This window comes from Mustela erminea, chromosome 19 (assembly GCF_009829155.1).
Source record: "Mustela erminea isolate mMusErm1 chromosome 19, mMusErm1.Pri, whole genome shotgun sequence".
NCBI classification, from domain to species: Eukaryota; Metazoa; Chordata; class Mammalia; order Carnivora; family Mustelidae; genus Mustela; species Mustela erminea.
In genome coordinates this window covers 59,775,518-59,790,717 of record NC_045632.1, presented here as the reverse complement: position 1 = coordinate 59,790,717, position 15,200 = coordinate 59,775,518, and the positions used below count along the sequence as shown (strand labels likewise).

General features: G+C 68.2%; 3 protein-coding genes across 5 annotated transcripts; 2 read left to right on the top strand and 1 right to left on the bottom strand.

Moving 5' to 3' along the window:
* Nucleotides 1-20: 20 nt before the first annotated feature.
* APRT (adenine phosphoribosyltransferase) lies at nt 21-2,486 on the top strand. Of its 2 annotated transcripts, XM_032326127.1 has the most exons (5): nt 285-441; nt 534-640; nt 1,484-1,617; nt 1,837-1,915; nt 2,107-2,486. In XM_032326127.1, exons 1-5 carry the CDS (start codon nt 362-364, stop codon nt 2,247-2,249), a joined length of 543 nt encoding a protein of 180 aa, XP_032182018.1. In that variant the 5' UTR covers nt 285-361; the 3' UTR covers nt 2,250-2,486. The 2 variants fall into 2 exon arrangements, with proteins under 2 accessions (XP_032182017.1, XP_032182018.1); XM_032326126.1 differs by lacking the exon at nt 534-640 and having other exon boundaries at nt 21-441.
* CDT1 (chromatin licensing and DNA replication factor 1) lies at nt 2,300-7,390 on the bottom strand. Its single transcript, XM_032326122.1, has 11 exons — nt 7,026-7,390; nt 6,529-6,557; nt 6,318-6,420; nt 6,086-6,240; nt 5,484-5,681; nt 5,240-5,385; nt 5,001-5,101; nt 4,387-4,575; nt 4,010-4,150; nt 3,724-3,925; nt 2,300-3,301 (listed from the first exon to the last, which is right to left on the bottom strand). The coding sequence occupies exons 1-11, from the start codon at nt 7,254-7,256 to the stop codon at nt 3,138-3,140; spliced, it is 1,659 nt and encodes a 552-aa protein (XP_032182013.1). The 5' UTR covers nt 7,257-7,390; the 3' UTR covers nt 2,300-3,137.
* A 212-nt stretch (nt 7,391-7,602) lies between these two features.
* LOC116580090 (translation initiation factor IF-2-like) lies at nt 7,603-13,572 on the top strand. Of its 2 annotated transcripts, none has more exons than XM_032326125.1 (2): nt 7,603-7,669; nt 10,147-13,572. In XM_032326125.1, the coding sequence occupies exon 2, from the start codon at nt 12,155-12,157 to the stop codon at nt 13,046-13,048; it is 894 nt and encodes a 297-aa protein (XP_032182016.1). In that variant the 5' UTR covers nt 7,603-7,669; nt 10,147-12,154; the 3' UTR covers nt 13,049-13,572. The 2 variants fall into 2 exon arrangements, with proteins under 2 accessions (XP_032182016.1, XP_032182015.1); XM_032326124.1 differs by having other exon boundaries at nt 7,616-7,669; nt 9,939-13,572.
* The last annotated feature ends 1,628 nt before the right edge of the window (nt 13,573-15,200 follow it).

Below are 15,200 nucleotides of genomic sequence, written 5' to 3'. Positions count from 1 at the left end.
CCTCCGCGGACGGGGCGGTGCTCTCGGGTAGCCCGGGCCGTTCTTCCTCCCGGACTCTCGCGGGGCCGGCCCCGCCCCTCGGCACTTCCCCGGGAGCCCGGCCCGGCCGCCGCGGTCGCCCTCCGGCCGCGCAGCCACCCCGGATGCGGACGCGTTTGTTCAGGGTGCAAAACCGCAAGCGCGCGGGAACAACCTTGGCACCTAAGATTCGGAGAAATACGGTAGTTCCGGCGGGCGGCGGGGAGCCCGCCCCACGGTGCGGCCCCGCCCACGGGCGCCGAGCGCAGGCGCAGAGCCGCCGGCCCCGCCCCCTCGCCGCCGAGCCCGGTTCCCCCGCGCGCAGACACGCGCCGGCCGCTCGATGGCGGACCCCGAGCTGCAGCTGGTGGCGCGGCGCATCCGCAGCTTCCCGGACTTCCCCGTCCCGGGGGTGCTGTTCAGGTGCGGGCGGGGCGGCCGCGGGGGCGCGCGGGGCGGGGGGCGCGGGGCCCACGCGCGACGCCCGGCCTCACCCGCCCGCTCGCGCGCGCCAGGGACATCTCGCCGCTCCTGAAGGACCCCGCCGCCTTCCGCGCGTCCATCGGCCTCCTGGCGCGCCACCTGAGACAGACGCACGGCGGCGACATCGACTACGTCGTGGGCAAGTGAACCCGGGGACGCCGCGCCCGCGCCCTGGGGTGTCCGGGGCCGCAGGGTCTGCGCCAGGGAGGCCGTGAGCGCGGAGGGGCTGGGGGGCGGCCCCGGCGGACACACTGGACGCCGCACCGGGGTTTGGGCGGGGACCCTGGGGTGGGTGGTAGGGACGGACCCGCTGCGCCGCACGTGGCGGCCGGAGCGTGGGCCCAGCCTGGGGTGGCCCGGCGGACCGTAGCGTCCCCGCCCCCCGCCGCAGGTTCCTGGCCTCCAGCTCCGGACACGTGGGGCCCCGCGGCCCGGTTGCCCAGGGAGTGTCTGACCAGAGTCCACGGGCCAAGCACGCTGGTGTTCTCCCCTGGAGAGCCCTGAGCCCTGGGCCGCGCCCTTTCCCCGCGGCACCCTGGCAGGTCTGGTCCCTGTGCGAGTCCCCTCGCCTGGGGCTCCCAAAGCTCCCCAGGGGCCACAGCTTTCCACTTGGCTGAGTCCTCCTGGCCAGGGCAGCCCGCCCCCCCTGCTCTCCTGGATGGCGTCGGGACCCCGCTCCGCCCGCTCCAGGCAGATGCTGCTTTTAAGGATGAGGAACGGCCGAGTCCCTGTCATAGTCCCCGCTAGACCGGCAGCAGCGCCGAGCGGGGGAGTCAGGTCACTTCCTGAGGCGCAGCACGTGCGCACTGGGCTGGTCAGCGTTGCTGAGAGTGTGATGTCCTGGTCTTCCAGCTGCAGCCGACAGACCCAGGAGCCTGTTGTCTTTGCAAAGGCCCCGTGTCACCTTCCAGCACTGGCTCACGGGGATCTAAGGCTGCTGTACCACACAGCTGCCCCTTGACACCCCAGCTCTCGCCAACAGGCCTGGACTCCCGAGGCTTTCTGTTCGGCCCATCCCTGGCCCAGGAGCTTGGCTTGGGCTGCGTGCTCGTCCGAAAGCGAGGGAAGCTGCCCGGCCCCACTGTGTCTGCCTCATACACCCTGGAGTACGGCAAGGTGAATGGGCTGGGCACCGCCGCCTTCCCCCCTCGGGGACCCCCCACCCCAGGACAGTCGTGGGGTCGAGGGGCACTGCCGTGGTTGGGGCTCAGCCTCTGTGTCTGGGACTCCAGGCCCGCCAGGAAACCGCTGGGTGGGTTGAAACTGGGGCCCAGACATCCCCGCCCAGGCCATTCCCGGACATAGGCGGACCGTGCGCCTGCTTCCCATTTGCAGGCGGAGCTGGAAATCCAGAGAGACGCCTTGGAGCCGGGGCAGAAGGTGGTCGTCGTGGATGATCTGCTGGCCACTGGCGGTGAGGGTCTTCCCCTGACCGACCCCACCAAAGGAGGGCCTGGTGGGGGCGCTGCTAGGGCTGGAAGAATGTGCCTCACAGGGGGAGTGAGAAGCAGACCAGGCAGCACTGTCCAGCTTCCAGTGAGCTGCGGGACTCCACGGGCCACTGGGAGCCTCGTCACCATTCCGACCCCCTCTCCCCCCGCCCAGGAACCATGCGGGCAGCCTGTGAGCTGCTGAGCCGGCTGCAGGCCGAGGTGCTGGAGTGCGTGAGCCTGGTGGAGCTGACGTCGCTGAAGGGCAGGGAGAAGCTGGCTCCGGTGCCCTTCTTTTCTCTCCTGCAGTTCGAGTGACGGCGCCGCGGCCGCCAGGGGGCACCGGCCATCTGCCTGGACTTTTTTTAACGGTTTTGTGCATGCAGTTGCCTTTTCAAAGTGCCTAGGCTGTGGTCTCGGTCCTTCCTGCGGGCTCTGGATCTGGAGGTGCCAAGGCCTGGAGCTAGCAGTTCAGGCCGGGGCCCAGCCCCCTACAGGTGCACTTAACAGACAGAATAAACTGCTTAACAGACGTGAATAAACTGCTTTGTTAGAGTGCTTGCTCTGGGTCCAGGTGCTGGGGCGGGGCCGTGGGGCGACATGCGGGAATCCCACCTGGCCGGCTGCCCAGGCCTCCTGTGGCCCAGAGCAGGCAGAAGACCAGGGCTGCCCGAACCGCTGTCCAGTCGTGGCTCCGATAGGTCATGCTCTGGGCAGCTCACAACTTTGTCTTCACGTTCTAGATGGTGGAAGTGCCCATCTGTGTGGCTGGGGCCAGTTCCTTCTGGGGGCTCTAGGGAGACCGTGTCCATGGCTTTCCCAGCTTCTAAGAGCCTCAGGGCCGACCCTCCATCCTGAGCCAGCAGCTTGCTGCCGTCCAGGTTTGCAGTCTGCTGCCCTCCTACAAGGGCCCAGGGGGACACCAGGCCCACTGGGCCATCCAGGATTCCCACGTGCACGTCCCGAGGGCATTCTGCCCACCGCCTGCCCTCCTGCCTCACTTCCCTACACCCTAAACACCGCAAAGACCAAGTCCCCAACAGAAACCAGTTTAATGACAAAATGCTGCCTCAGGGGAGGCCTACCGCCCACGCTGGCCAGGGAGCCTGGTGGGGGGTGCAGGGGGGGGAAAGTGCATCTTGTTCCTAAAGAGAGTAAAAGACACAGCGGGCGAGGGCAGGGACCGGAAGTCCGTGGCCGCGAGGTTCACAGCGCCACCTCCGCCCGGGCAAGACAGGCCAGCCGTGTGAGGACACCTGCCAGGTCAGCAGCCTTGTCCAGCTTGATGTAGGTGTCCGCACGGACACGGTGCAGACTGAGCCAGTCGGGCAGCAGCTCAGAGAGGAGTTGCACATGCTTCTCCATCTCCCCTGCAGAGGGAGGGGTGCATGAGGCGGGGGCCCAGGCCCCGTCAGCAGGTCTGCCTGAAGGCCAACTCTGCGCCTCTCCCCCTGCCTGCCTGTCCATGCCCGAGAAGCAGAGTGAACGCCGAAAAGATGAGGAACAGCTTTGCCAAGGAGCTGACCCTCCCACTAAGCCCTGCACAGGTCCCAGTCCCAGGGAGGAGCTACCCTGGAGCTTGGAGGGAGCCAAGGGTCCCGTGGGCCGTGGGGCCATCTGAGGGGCTGCAGGGCACAGTCGGGTTGTGAAGGCAGAAGCTCAAGAGCTGACCTCCAAGGCACTGTGCCCACCCAGCACACACCACAGATGCTCCACACGGATGTGGAGCGGCCGATCCCCGGTGCCCACCCTCAACCGGGAGTTGGGGACACAGGGAGAGCCCCACACACACCAGGGCTCAGGGCCACGGAGTAGCTGCCCAGCAGCCGGCTGCAGGCCACGTCCATGGGCAGTGCCGGCTTACGCTCCGACACGAAGATGCTGCGCAGTACACGGGCCAGCTCGGGCAGCCGCTCGAGCCGCTGCAGCCGCTGCTCCTGCTCCGGCCGCCGGGTCATCTGTGCCAGCTGCTTCTGTGCCTCCTTGCACCGAATCTGCGGCGGGCCCAGGCCACAGTCAGTGGGAAGCCAGGCCCATGCTGCCCCCGGCTCTGCCCCACTGCGACCCCCAGCACTCACCCTCTCTAGCAGGTCCTGGGACACCCCCTTCAGGGCCGCAGGCGGGGTGGCTGGTGGGGTGGCCGGTGGGGCGGAGCCGGGGGACCCAGGGCTGCTGGGCTTGGCGGTACGCTGGGCCAGGTCACTCAGGGCCTTTTCCATCTAGGGCAGGTCAGAAGGGAGGCATGAGGAGCAGCCTCCCCTCCCCGGGGGAGCACAGTCTGTGCAGCCCAGCAGGGCCGAACCTGCTGCCCCAAGATAGAGCCGGCCAGCCTGCGCACTGCGCGGAGGGACAACCCATCCCACCACCCCGAGGCATGTGGCTCAGGACAGAGCCTACCTATCAGGTGCCTGCATGTAGACGGGGGCCGCCCCGCCCCGCCCAGACTCAGTCTCACCCTGGGTGACAGGAGGCCGCGGGCACGGGCCAACACCTCCTGGGCGGTGGCCGGCTTCTCCACGGTGGGCGGCTGGGGCAACTCAGCCGGCTCGATGTCAGGCACGCTGTCCACATTGAACCGGGGGTGCCAACGTGTGAGCTGGTCCTCAGGCACCACCACGGGAGGGTTCAGGGAGGCCAGGAAGGCCTGTGTGTGAAGGGGACAGGGAGTGTGGGCTGATCCCGGGCACGTCCATGTTGGGGCAGGAAAGGCTGTGGGGCTCCTGTCCCGGCTGGACGACCTTGGATCCAGCAGCCGAGCTCCAGCTGCTCAGCCGGGCAAGGACAGGACACCGCAGCTGACAGCCCCCACTGAGCCCGTCGTGAACCTCCAGGGGCCTGGGCTGCCACGCCGAGCTCCTCCCGCTCAGCCACCAGGGGACCAGGACCCGGACCCTCGCCCACCCCGCATCCACCCTGCAAGAGGCAGCCGTGGGAGGGGTCCAGAGAACTTGAAAGGTCAGCCTCTCAAGAAGACCTGTTTCCTGCAGGCAGGACCGAGCTGTCACAGGAGGAGGAGACGGGGTGCAGGGTGGGCTAGGGACAGACCTCCTGCATGGGCCGGGTACTCACCCTGTGGTGCTCACGGACACGCTTCTCCAGGTTCTGGCTGAAGAGCCGCCGGCGCTGCAGGAGGTGTGAGGCCGTGAGCTGGGGCGCCGTGCTGCCGGCCTCTGCGGGCAGAGTTCAGGGCTGAGACCCCCGGTCTTGGAGGAGGCCAGGGGCCCAACGCCTCACACCCACGCTCCAAACCGTATCACTGGCAGGGAGACAGGCTCAGAGCTGCGTGAACTCAGCCATGGCCCACTCACCGTGGTCCAGCAGCGGCTCAATGGTAAGCTGGTAATCGGACCTCTTGACGCCGTCCTTGAAGGTGGGGATGTTGCGCTCCTGGCGGAAGCGGTAGGAGTTTGGGTACACGGTTCTGATCTGGCCCACGTTGCGCTCTTCAAAGCGCCTACGGGACAAGGTACTGGGCTCAGAGAGCGCCAGGCAGGGCCCCTGCCCGCTGCGCCATAGGGAGGGGGAGGCCCCGGCCCGCTGTGGGCCACTCACTTGCGCATCATGTCCTGAACGCCTTGCTTGACTTTGGCAAACGTCACGGTCTCCGAGCGGTTGTACAACAAGCCCACGATGGCGTCCATGGTGCGGAACATCTCCGCCAGCACTTGGTACTTGTAGGGCAGCACGAGGCCTGGGGGCCCCGGCTGGGCCAGGGCGTGGAAGCGCTGGTAGGCAGGTGCCTTCTCTCCACTGCCATGGAGGGAGCCGGGCTCAGGGGAAGCACCAGACCCACAGCCCTCCAACACCAACCGCAGGCAGGCAACGTGGCCCGGGAGACCCCAGGGCCGGGGAAGTCCCAAGCCACCCCCAACCCTGGTTCCCTCATCTCTAAGAGGCACACGATACCACAGGGAGCAAAAGAGGACACGGGGCTACAGGACACACACACACCACAGCAGCAGCCTTTGAGAGCATCCGAAATTCACAAGGGCCCTCACGGCAAGAGCTGGCACGTCTCACAGATGGAGGCCAGGGTGCGGAGCTAGCCAGGGCCAGAGCTGGGATCTGAGAGCCCCGTGCCTGCCCCTGCCCAGTCCTGTCCTCCTACCAGACTAGCCTTTCCTTTGAGGCCTGAACGCCCACACAGGACTCACCATGGCCCAGCTGGGTGCCCCTGGTCCTCCAGCACGCTGGGCTCCCCAGCATCCTTCCTCTGGGCACTTGCCCTCAGCTCCTGGGCCCGGGCCCCTAGCTCCCGGGCTCGCTGTAGGCATGACTTCAGCTCAGAGAATGTGACTTTTGAGGAGGTCTGTGGACACAAGATGCCGTCAGCTGGCCAGTCACACCCACATCACTCGACCTCCCCCACCCTAGGTCCAGACTCACTTTTTTCTCCGGGGTGGCCAGGCACGGCTGCAGACCTGCTGAGAGAGAGGCCTGCTCTGGGGAGCCAGGAACAGCCAGGACAGCCGGGGCAGTGGGGTCAGCCAGGGCAGCTGGGGCAGTGGGGTCAGCCGGGGCAGCTGGGGCAGTGGGGTCAGCCGGGGCAGCTGGGGCAGTGGGGTCAGCCGGGACAGTGGGGTCAGCCGGGGCAGCCGGGGCAGCTGGGGCAGTGGGACCCGAGACCTGGCGGGCAGGCGGCAGAAGGTGAGTGAGGAACCAGACTCGGTGGTGAAAGACTGGTTCCTCCCTCCCTGGCTTAGCACAAAGGGGGCACAAGGCCCGGTTTTCCCTGCAGTCAAGCCAGAGGGGCCGGCCGTGGTCTGTCTGGGCTTCTTGCTCTCCCGGGCCTGACCCCTCGCCCAGCCCGGCCGGCAGGCTGGACATCTACCAGCGCACGGAGCCCGGGCCCTCCTCCGGCCCCTCCAGCAGCTCCGTCCAGCACCTCCGCGCCCTCGCTACGGAGCTCTGCGCCCGGTTCTCGCGGCGCCCACGACACTCCTGCCCCCGCCGCCCGCGGGGACTGGGCCCCAGGCCTTCTCCAGTGTCCTGCAGCCGTTCGGGGCCGGTTCTCCGCCCCGTGCCCCGTGGGCAGCGCGCACCCCGGTCCGCGCCCCCCGCCCGCACCCCCGCCCCGGCCTGTCTCCCGCTCACCGCGTCCGCAGGCAGCCGCAGTCTCCGGCGCGCGGGCGGCGCGGGGTGGTCGCGCGCGGGCTCTGCGGGCGGGCGGGCGCGCTTGCGGCTGCTGCCCGGGGTGCGGGCCGGGGCGCCGGGCGCGGGCTTGGCGGGGCTCGGGGTGCGCCAGGCCTGCTTGACCCGCGGAGGCACGGCGCGGAGCCCGGGGCGGCGGCGCGCGAAGAAGTCGGTGAGGCGGGGCTGTGCCATGGCGGGAGCGGGGACAGGGACGCGGGGTCCGGGCGGGACGCGGAGCGAGCGGGAACCCGAGGCACAGAAGTGGGGCCGCGCGCAGCGCCGATTTTCCCGCCGCGCCTGCCCCCGCCCCCCGCGGGCGGAACCACCGGCAGGGGAGCCGGGGGTGGCCGGGAAATGGGCCCGTCCGCGCGCGTGCGCACTGACGCTCTCGCGGCTGCGCCGACGCGCGCATGCGCCGACGCGCGGCCCCGCCTCCCCTCCGGCCGCCGGGCTCCGGCAGGGGACGAGCTCGCCCTGGGAAGGCGGCGGGGCCGGGCGGTTTCGGCGAGGAGAGCGATGGCTCGCCGCTTCTCGAGGTTGGCGGCAGTCACCGTGGAGTGACGCTGGCCCTCGCGGCGGCTGCCAGACCCCGAGTCTCTCCGCGGGTGCGGGTTCTGTGTCAGCGACGCTGTTGTACCGGGAAGAGGGTCGGGGGGAGGGGGTGTTAGTGCGGGGGGGGCCGCTGCCGTCGGGGTCCCGCTGCCGCCGGGGTCCCGCTGCCGCCGGGGTCCCGCTGTCGCTGGGGACAGCGCCGCCGGGGTCCCGCTGCCGCCGGGGGTCCCGCTGCCGCCGGGGGTCCCGCTGCCGTCGGGGTCCCGCTGCCGCCGGGGACAGCGCCGCCGGGGTCCCGCTGCCGCCGAGGTCCCGCTGTCGCCGGGGTCCCGCTGCCGCCGGGGGTCCCGCTGCCGCCGGGGGTCCCGCTGCCGTCGGGGTCCCGCTGCCGCCGGGGTCCCGCTGCCGCCGGGGACAGCGCCGCCGGGGTCCCGCTGCCGCCGAGGTCCCGCTGTCGCCGGGGTCCCGCTGCCGCCGGGGGTCCCGCTGCCGCCGGGGTCCCGCTGCCGCCGGGGACAGCGCCGCCGGGGTCCCGCTGCCGCCGAGGTCCCGCTGTCGCCGGGGTCCCGCTGCCGCCGGGGGTCCCGCTGCCGTCGGGGGTCCCGCTGCCGCCGGGGGTCCCGCTGCCGTCGGGGTCCCGCTGCCGTCGGGGTCCCGCTGCCGCCGGGGTCCCGCTGCCGCCGGGGGTCCCGCTGCCGTCGGGGTCCCGCTGCCGCCGGGGGTCCCGCTGCCGTCGGGGTCCCGCTGCCGCCGGGGTCCCGCTGCCGTCGGGGTCCCGCTGCCGCCGGGGGTCCCGCTGCCGCCGGGGTCCCGCTGCCGCCGTGGGTCCCGCTGCCGCTGGGGTCCCGCTGCCGTCGAGGGTCCCGCTGCCGCCGGGGTCCCGCTGCCGCCGGGGTCCCGCTGCCGCCGGGGTCCCGCTGCCGCCGGGGTCCCGCTGTCGCTGGGGACAGCGCCGCCGGGGTCCCGCTGCCGCCGGGGTCCCGCTGCCGCCGGGGTCCCGCTGCCGTCGGGGGTCCCGCTGCCGCCAGGGTCCCGCTGCCGCCGGGGTCCCGCTGCCGCCGGGGGTCCCGCTGCCGCCGGGGTCCCGCTGCCGTCGGGGGTCCCGCTGCCGCCGGGGGTCCCGCTGCCGCCGGGGGTCCCGCTGCCGCCGGGGGTCCCGCTGCCGCCGGGGTCCCGCTGCCGTCGGGGGTCCCGCTGCCGCCGTGGTCCCGCTGCCGGGGTCCCGCTGCCGCCGGGGTCCCGCTGTCGCCGGGGACAGCGCCGCCGGGGTCCCGCTGCCGCCGGGGTCCCGCTGTCGCCGGGGTCCCGCTGCCGTCGGGGTCCCGCTGCCGCCGGGGGTCCCGCTGCCGCCGGGGTCCTGCTGCCGCCGGGGTCCCGCTGTCGCCGGGGTCCCGCTGCCGCCGGGGTCCCGCTGCCAGGACTGGGGCGCGCTGGATGGGGCCTCTCGGTGGCCTCTCGGTGGGGAAAGGGTGCCCAGAGGCGGCGGTTCCCGTCGGTGAGCGGAGCGGGCCGCCCCGGGTACAGCAGCCGGCCGGGGAGCAGGGTGGGAGGCGGCCGCCGTTGTGTTTAAGGCTCGGTTCTGTGACCGGTGTGTGCCGGCGTGTGTGCCCTGGGCCGCACGCTGGAGGCAAGCGTGGGCCTCCGTGGGAATGGAGCTTTCCAAATTTAAGGTTGCTGTGCGTTATAGGGCGGAGCCGTGCGGGATCCTGGAACTGTAGTGACAGCCTCTTCTTAAGACCAAGGGCGTCCAGCGGCTTCGTACGTCTTCCAGCTCGGAGCTGCTCATCGGGAGGGCGGCAGCTGTCTTCTCTCCCAGATACACCGTGGTTCCCCATCGAGAAAGTAAGGGAGCGCTGGGTCTTGGAGAGCACAGCTAGCTGACCTGAACACACGGGAGGTCAGGATCCGACTCACAGCCCCTGCCCTCTGAAGGTGCACTGGTGAGCAGGAACGCCCCTCCCTGCCCAGAGCCTCCAGAATGCCGCACTGTTTCTGCCAGCCTTACCCTCGTCTTGCCTCCTGGCCACCCACCAGCCTGGAACCACAGAGTGCCGGCTCGGCTCCCGACCCCCAGAGAGCTGAGTGAGGGGACGGACGACAGGCTCCCCTGGCTGTGTGACAAGAGTGCGCACGCCCAGGCAGTCCACTGCAGGGGACTCCTGGCAGGGAAAGAGTCAGGTATTGCTGTGTTCTGGCCAGCTCCCCGGGAGCACTAATCCAGAGGTGGAAGCGGGCACTAGGAGGCCCTGAGTGGCTCTGGGGATAACCGAGGGGTCTTGTAGAATGCAGAGCATGAATCTAAAACGTGTCTGTCCCAAGTAGGATGAGGAAGTCTGTCTGCATTCCGTCCTCACAAGCAGCCAGTGGGCAGGGGCCGGGGGACCAGCTCCAACACCACTGCCAGTGCCTTGCCAGTGCACTTGGCCGTACCACTGTTACTTTGCATGTCTCACCTGGTGAGTAGGTCTTTCTGGGGTGACTTCAGCCTCTGGGGAAGCTCCTTGTTAGAAAATTTTCTGCCCACTTACAGTGACGGCAGTTAGACGGTCACATCAGCAGCCACTTCTACAAGGTGGGACCCCTACCTTCCTGTCACTGCTAATGAGATGAGAGACGCACAGCTGAACCAATCAGCTCCTCTCCTGGGACCCAGGACTGGAATTGGAACCACCATCCTGTCACGTCTGCTTGTGAGAAGTGAGATGGAGTAGGACTGTCATCTCCACCCTGTGCGTGGAGACAGGGTCATGACCAGGAGACTGTGTGAGCCCGGGACAGGGAGCCAGACCCAGCAGCTGACTCAGATGGTTTGTGATGGTTTCCACTTTGCTCTCGTGGGAGACCCACAGCCTTTCAAGGTGGCCCGGCTGATTAGAAAGCAGCCTCTAGTCCCTCCCGTACCTCTGCGTCTTTTATCTAAAGGGCCTCTGAGTGAATCTCTGTTTCTTCCGACCCAAGGAGGCTGGGGGAGAGCAGGGGCAAAAGGTTGGTCCATATGAGGCTACAGTAATAAAAACAGAGTCAGGAGTAAGGAAAGTGAATGCTCTGCTCTGTTCTGCCCAGGCTCCCCCTGAAGTGTCCTGCCGGCTTATAGGTGTGGAATATTAAGAGGACATAGCCTGGTTAGAATGCCTTCAGGAGAGAGGAACCAGATAACCAGGACAAGAGCCCTGCTTTCTGGAACCCTTTACCCTGGAGTGCCCGGGAGATCGGGACGTGTGCCTTCATTCACGTGGTCACTGACTGCCCACTGGGAGCCTGGCTGCCGAAGGCCCCGTACAGGCCAGGCCACGGAGGGTCCCCGGGCACTAGGCTGAGAACAGGACAGGTGAGACCCCGCTCTCAAGGAGCTCACGTTCTAGTGGAGAGAGACAGAACCCAGTTTTATTGGGGGAGGGGTACCACTTCAGAAAAAGAACATAAAACCTAGTCATGAGCTGCCATAACGGGGGGCACTTCATATTTGAGGGTTCAGGGAGGCCTCTTGGAGAGGATCACACTGAAGGGCCAGAAGGGGCGGGGGGAGCGTCTGATAGCAGCGTGTGGAACCCCCACCGCCGTCACAACCACCACCTTCATTTTAAGCACATTCCGAAGAATGACTGGAGTTAAAGTACGTTCTGAGTTTGAGTTACAGACCTGTCTGCCGGTCTGGAACTTCCTTAGAACCCATCCCACAAAACCATAGCGGGGCGCGGTGAGGTGCGCCGTGTGCAGGCCTGCTTCCCCATAGCCGGGAGGCCTTCTCCGTCTCACCCTCAGAGCGAACCTCCAAGCCGCAGCCCCTCTGGATGAAGAAGCCAGGACTTGTAAGGCATAAAGCCGGCGCACGGGGGAGCCGGCTGTGGTCGCCCACCTCTGTGTCTCATTCGGTCACTTCCTCCCCCAAGAGACAGGAAGGAGCTGCAGAGGTGTGGTGGGATTCAGGCCTTCTGGGTCCCCTGCGCCTGCAGAGAACCTGCCGCCTGCAGTCGAAGGGGAGATTTTCATGGTCTCGGCGTGCAGTGCCATGTGCCCAGCCAGACCTCGAGGCAGCTTGACGTTCAGGGAAGACATCTGGGTCTCAGCCATAATCGGCCTGCGCCAGGCTCATGGTCCACCAGGCACGATGGGACAAACGGGAGGGTGGAGCAGCCGCTGCTGCGCACAGGCGGAGGGACCTGGGAGGGACCTGGGAGGTGGTCCCGACTCCCTCCGCCTCGCGTCCCTCATCCTTATCAAGGGGAGCTCACGGAGAGTGCTCTCAGCAGAGCCCTGGGGAAGCAAAGGTAGCCCCAAGCTCCCGAGCGGCCGTGGCCCACCGTGGCCCCGCGGACCGCACACCTGCTTGCAGAGAATGTCGCGGGGGGGCACACTCGGTCTCCGTCCGCGTGTGCGTGTCCAGCAGCCCCAACAGAAACGGGGCGGGGGCCACGGGCCTGATTTCACGCTTTCTCGTGGCTCCGTTAAGAAAGTCACAAGAATCAGGTGACAGTCGTTTTCAAGTATAGCCTTATTTTACGTCATATCCCCACTGTTCTCATTTGAACAAGTAACCGATGAACTTCATTAACGAGCTGTTTCACATGGTTCACCGGCGTCCAGTCAACCCTCACTGCGTCCTCGCACTGGTCACACCAAGTGCCGTCCGTCGCGCCCCGCGGCACGCTCGGTTCCCACGGGAACCCCTGGTCTCTGCTCGGGTTTCAGGAAATCCGCAGCTGGAAGCGGACTGGGCCCGGGTTGCTCTGACCGCACAACTCTCCCAGCAGGGCCGGGGGAAGGCCGGGCCCCAGCGGGCTGGCGGCTGCAGGGCGGCGGGCCCCACGACCCGGCGGCCGGCGACAGGGCGGAGGCGGCGCCCGTCGAGACGCCACGCAACCCCGGGGCTCCCAGACCCCGCCCGCGCCGCCCTGCGCCGTCCGTCACGCGGCGGCACGGGGCGGGGCGGAACTCCAGAAGGGGCGGTGTCTGCGAGGGGGCGGGGCTCCGGGGGAGGTGCCGCCGGTGGGGGCGGGGCCGGAGGTCCGGCTGGGCCCCGAGTTTCCCCACCGAGCGAGGGGCCGGCCCGCTGCGGCGCCCGCGAGTGGGGCCGTCGGGGTCGCCTGGGTCACCTCAGCCCGAGGGTCCTGCAGGCTCCTGTTCTGACCCCCGCTGCCCTGTCCTCTGAGGGAAGGTGGAGCCACGGAGAGCCCACCTGCGGGACGGTCAGGCCGGAACCGAGGGCCTTACTCCCGGCCGAGCTCGCCGCCCTCCTTGGGGGCTTTCCACAAGCCACTCCCGATCCAGGAGGGTTGGCCGTGCCCTGCGCGCCGCCGGCTCAGCCCCGCGCTGGGGGGGTGGGGGGGCGGGTGCTCCGCGCTGCAGAGCGGAAGGCATCTGCCCTGCACCCCGAGGGCTCGGCCCTGCGGACGGAAGGCTCCCCCGGAGCTCAGGAGCGCACTCTGCGGTGAGGGAGGCCCGTTCGGCAGCGTCCGTTGCGCTCGCCCTGGTGCTGGGCACTGCGCGGGGCCGGGGGACGTGCCAGTACCCACTGACGCAAGGGAAACGGAGTCCAGGGAAACCGCATCAGAGCGGGGCGGGCAGGTGGGCAGGGGGGCGCTCCCGCCGCGCCCCGCCTGTCCCTTGCAGACCCATCAGGAGGCGGGACTTGACCTTGCACGTGGACACGGCTCCGCTCCTGGGGTCTGGGAAGGGACGCTGGCTCATCACCTGTCCCCCCACGAGCACTCGGCTCCCTCCAGCAGTGGGAAGCCGCCGCACTGCGGTCCCGGTCCCCCCGCGGACGTCCAGCTCATGACCGCGCTCTGGACCTAGCCTTTCCCTCCTCAAGACACCGCGTCGCCCCTTGGTTCCTCACACCCGCCTGTGGTTTGTCACACTGCAGTGCATTTTTACTCCCCAGTCCACGCCTCTTTCGCGGGTGAAGTAAGGGGCGGGTCTGACGCCGAACACCTCGGGCCGGTCTGTGAACAGGGGCAGCGAAGTCAGCAACCCCGGGCCAGCCTTTCCCGCAGAGGTAGGCTGCGTGGGAGTGACCTTTCCGGGGATCTGGGCCGCGTTCCTGCCACCTGGCAGTGAGGGCCTGTGCTGACAGGAGAGGGCACGCAAGGTCTCCTTGGCCTCACAGAGCGCTTTGGTCTTAGGGCCATGGAAGCCTCCCCTCGGGAGTGGGGAGACCAGGGTTCACCCAGACGGAAGCCCGAGGGGTGGGAGCCAGGGGAAGGCGGAGGCCGGCACTTGGGCAGACACCCATGGCTCCGGGGGCATCTGCCTGGCTCAGTCAGTGGAGCGTGAGAATTGTCATCTCAAGACTGTGAGTTCCAGCCCCACATTGGGTATAGAGATTACTTAAACATAAAATCTTAAAAAAAAAAAAAAAAAAAAAAGTCCTCTGACTTAGGTTTACAAGAGGTGAGCTGAAGATCAGGTCAGATGCCGGCCCGTCCGCCAACCTGCGTGTGTGGTCACGGGCTCACGGCTGCACGTTCCGGCGACACGGGTATCACCAGGACCCGTGGACCGTCCCCGTAGCAGGCTTGTGTGCAGGAGCGCTCAGGCAGCGAGACTGGGATGGTTCTGAGAAACCGCAGCGGGCGGGTGGCACCCAGGAACAGGACAGGGAAGGACCCCGGGCTGGGGGCGGGAATGGGAGGGACCACGTGACTGTGTGGCCGGGCAGGACTGGCCCACAGACCACCAAGAGCCGGGGCACCACAGACGAGTTTGAACTTCCGGCTAGGGCAGGCGGAGAAGGAAGTGGCGACCAGAACTGTGTGGACGGTAGCCCCGTCGGTCACTGTGGAGGGCAGGTGAGGGTCAGGAGGCTGTGGCAGCCCCCCCGCGGAGAGAAGACGGGCGCGGCAAGGAGGAAGCCCTGAGTGCAGCCCAGTGGGGCCGCCGGTGACCACACAGAGCCTGAGTTTCTCGGGCCCGCCGTGAGGAGGTGGGGGCCTCAGGACAAGAGAGGGAAAGGGCAGATCCCGGGTCCCATGGAGGCTTTCTGCTTCGACCAGTGAAGGGTGCTGTCAGCCAGGCAAGCCCTGACCACACAGCCCCACCCCAAAGTCTCTGGAAGGTGGGAGTGGGAACAGGGGCGGGGTCTGTGCCATTGTCAGATCAAGACCCTTTTCACCTAGATTGACGGAAATCAGGGCCCAAGTCAAAGCCTCGTGCGCGACTTTGGATGACGGGCCCTGCAGGGAGCCTGTGAGAACAGGACCCCAGAGGGGATAAAGGGCGCCCGTGGAAGACCCATCTGCCCTCAGAGTTGATGGTACAGCCTCAAAGGCCAAGTAGATCACACCTGATGACCGTCCAGGGGGGAAAGGAGAGGCGTGGGACAGGTGTCCACACCCAAGCAGAGGTAGTGGCAGAGAGCCAGGCATGTGGGGGACCCATGCGGCCCTGCGTGTTTTGCACAGGGTTACAGACAGTGGAGTGATGTGGCCTGTGCCCCCAGCCCTGGGACAGGATGCCCAGAAACCCTGCAGGACCCAGGATCCTTAGAAGAGTGACGCGATAGGCTCCCTGTGCTCGGGACTTCCGGTCTCCTTCCTCCGCTCCCAGCCAGCGCCCACCGAGGTGAGAGGAAACCACTCAGCC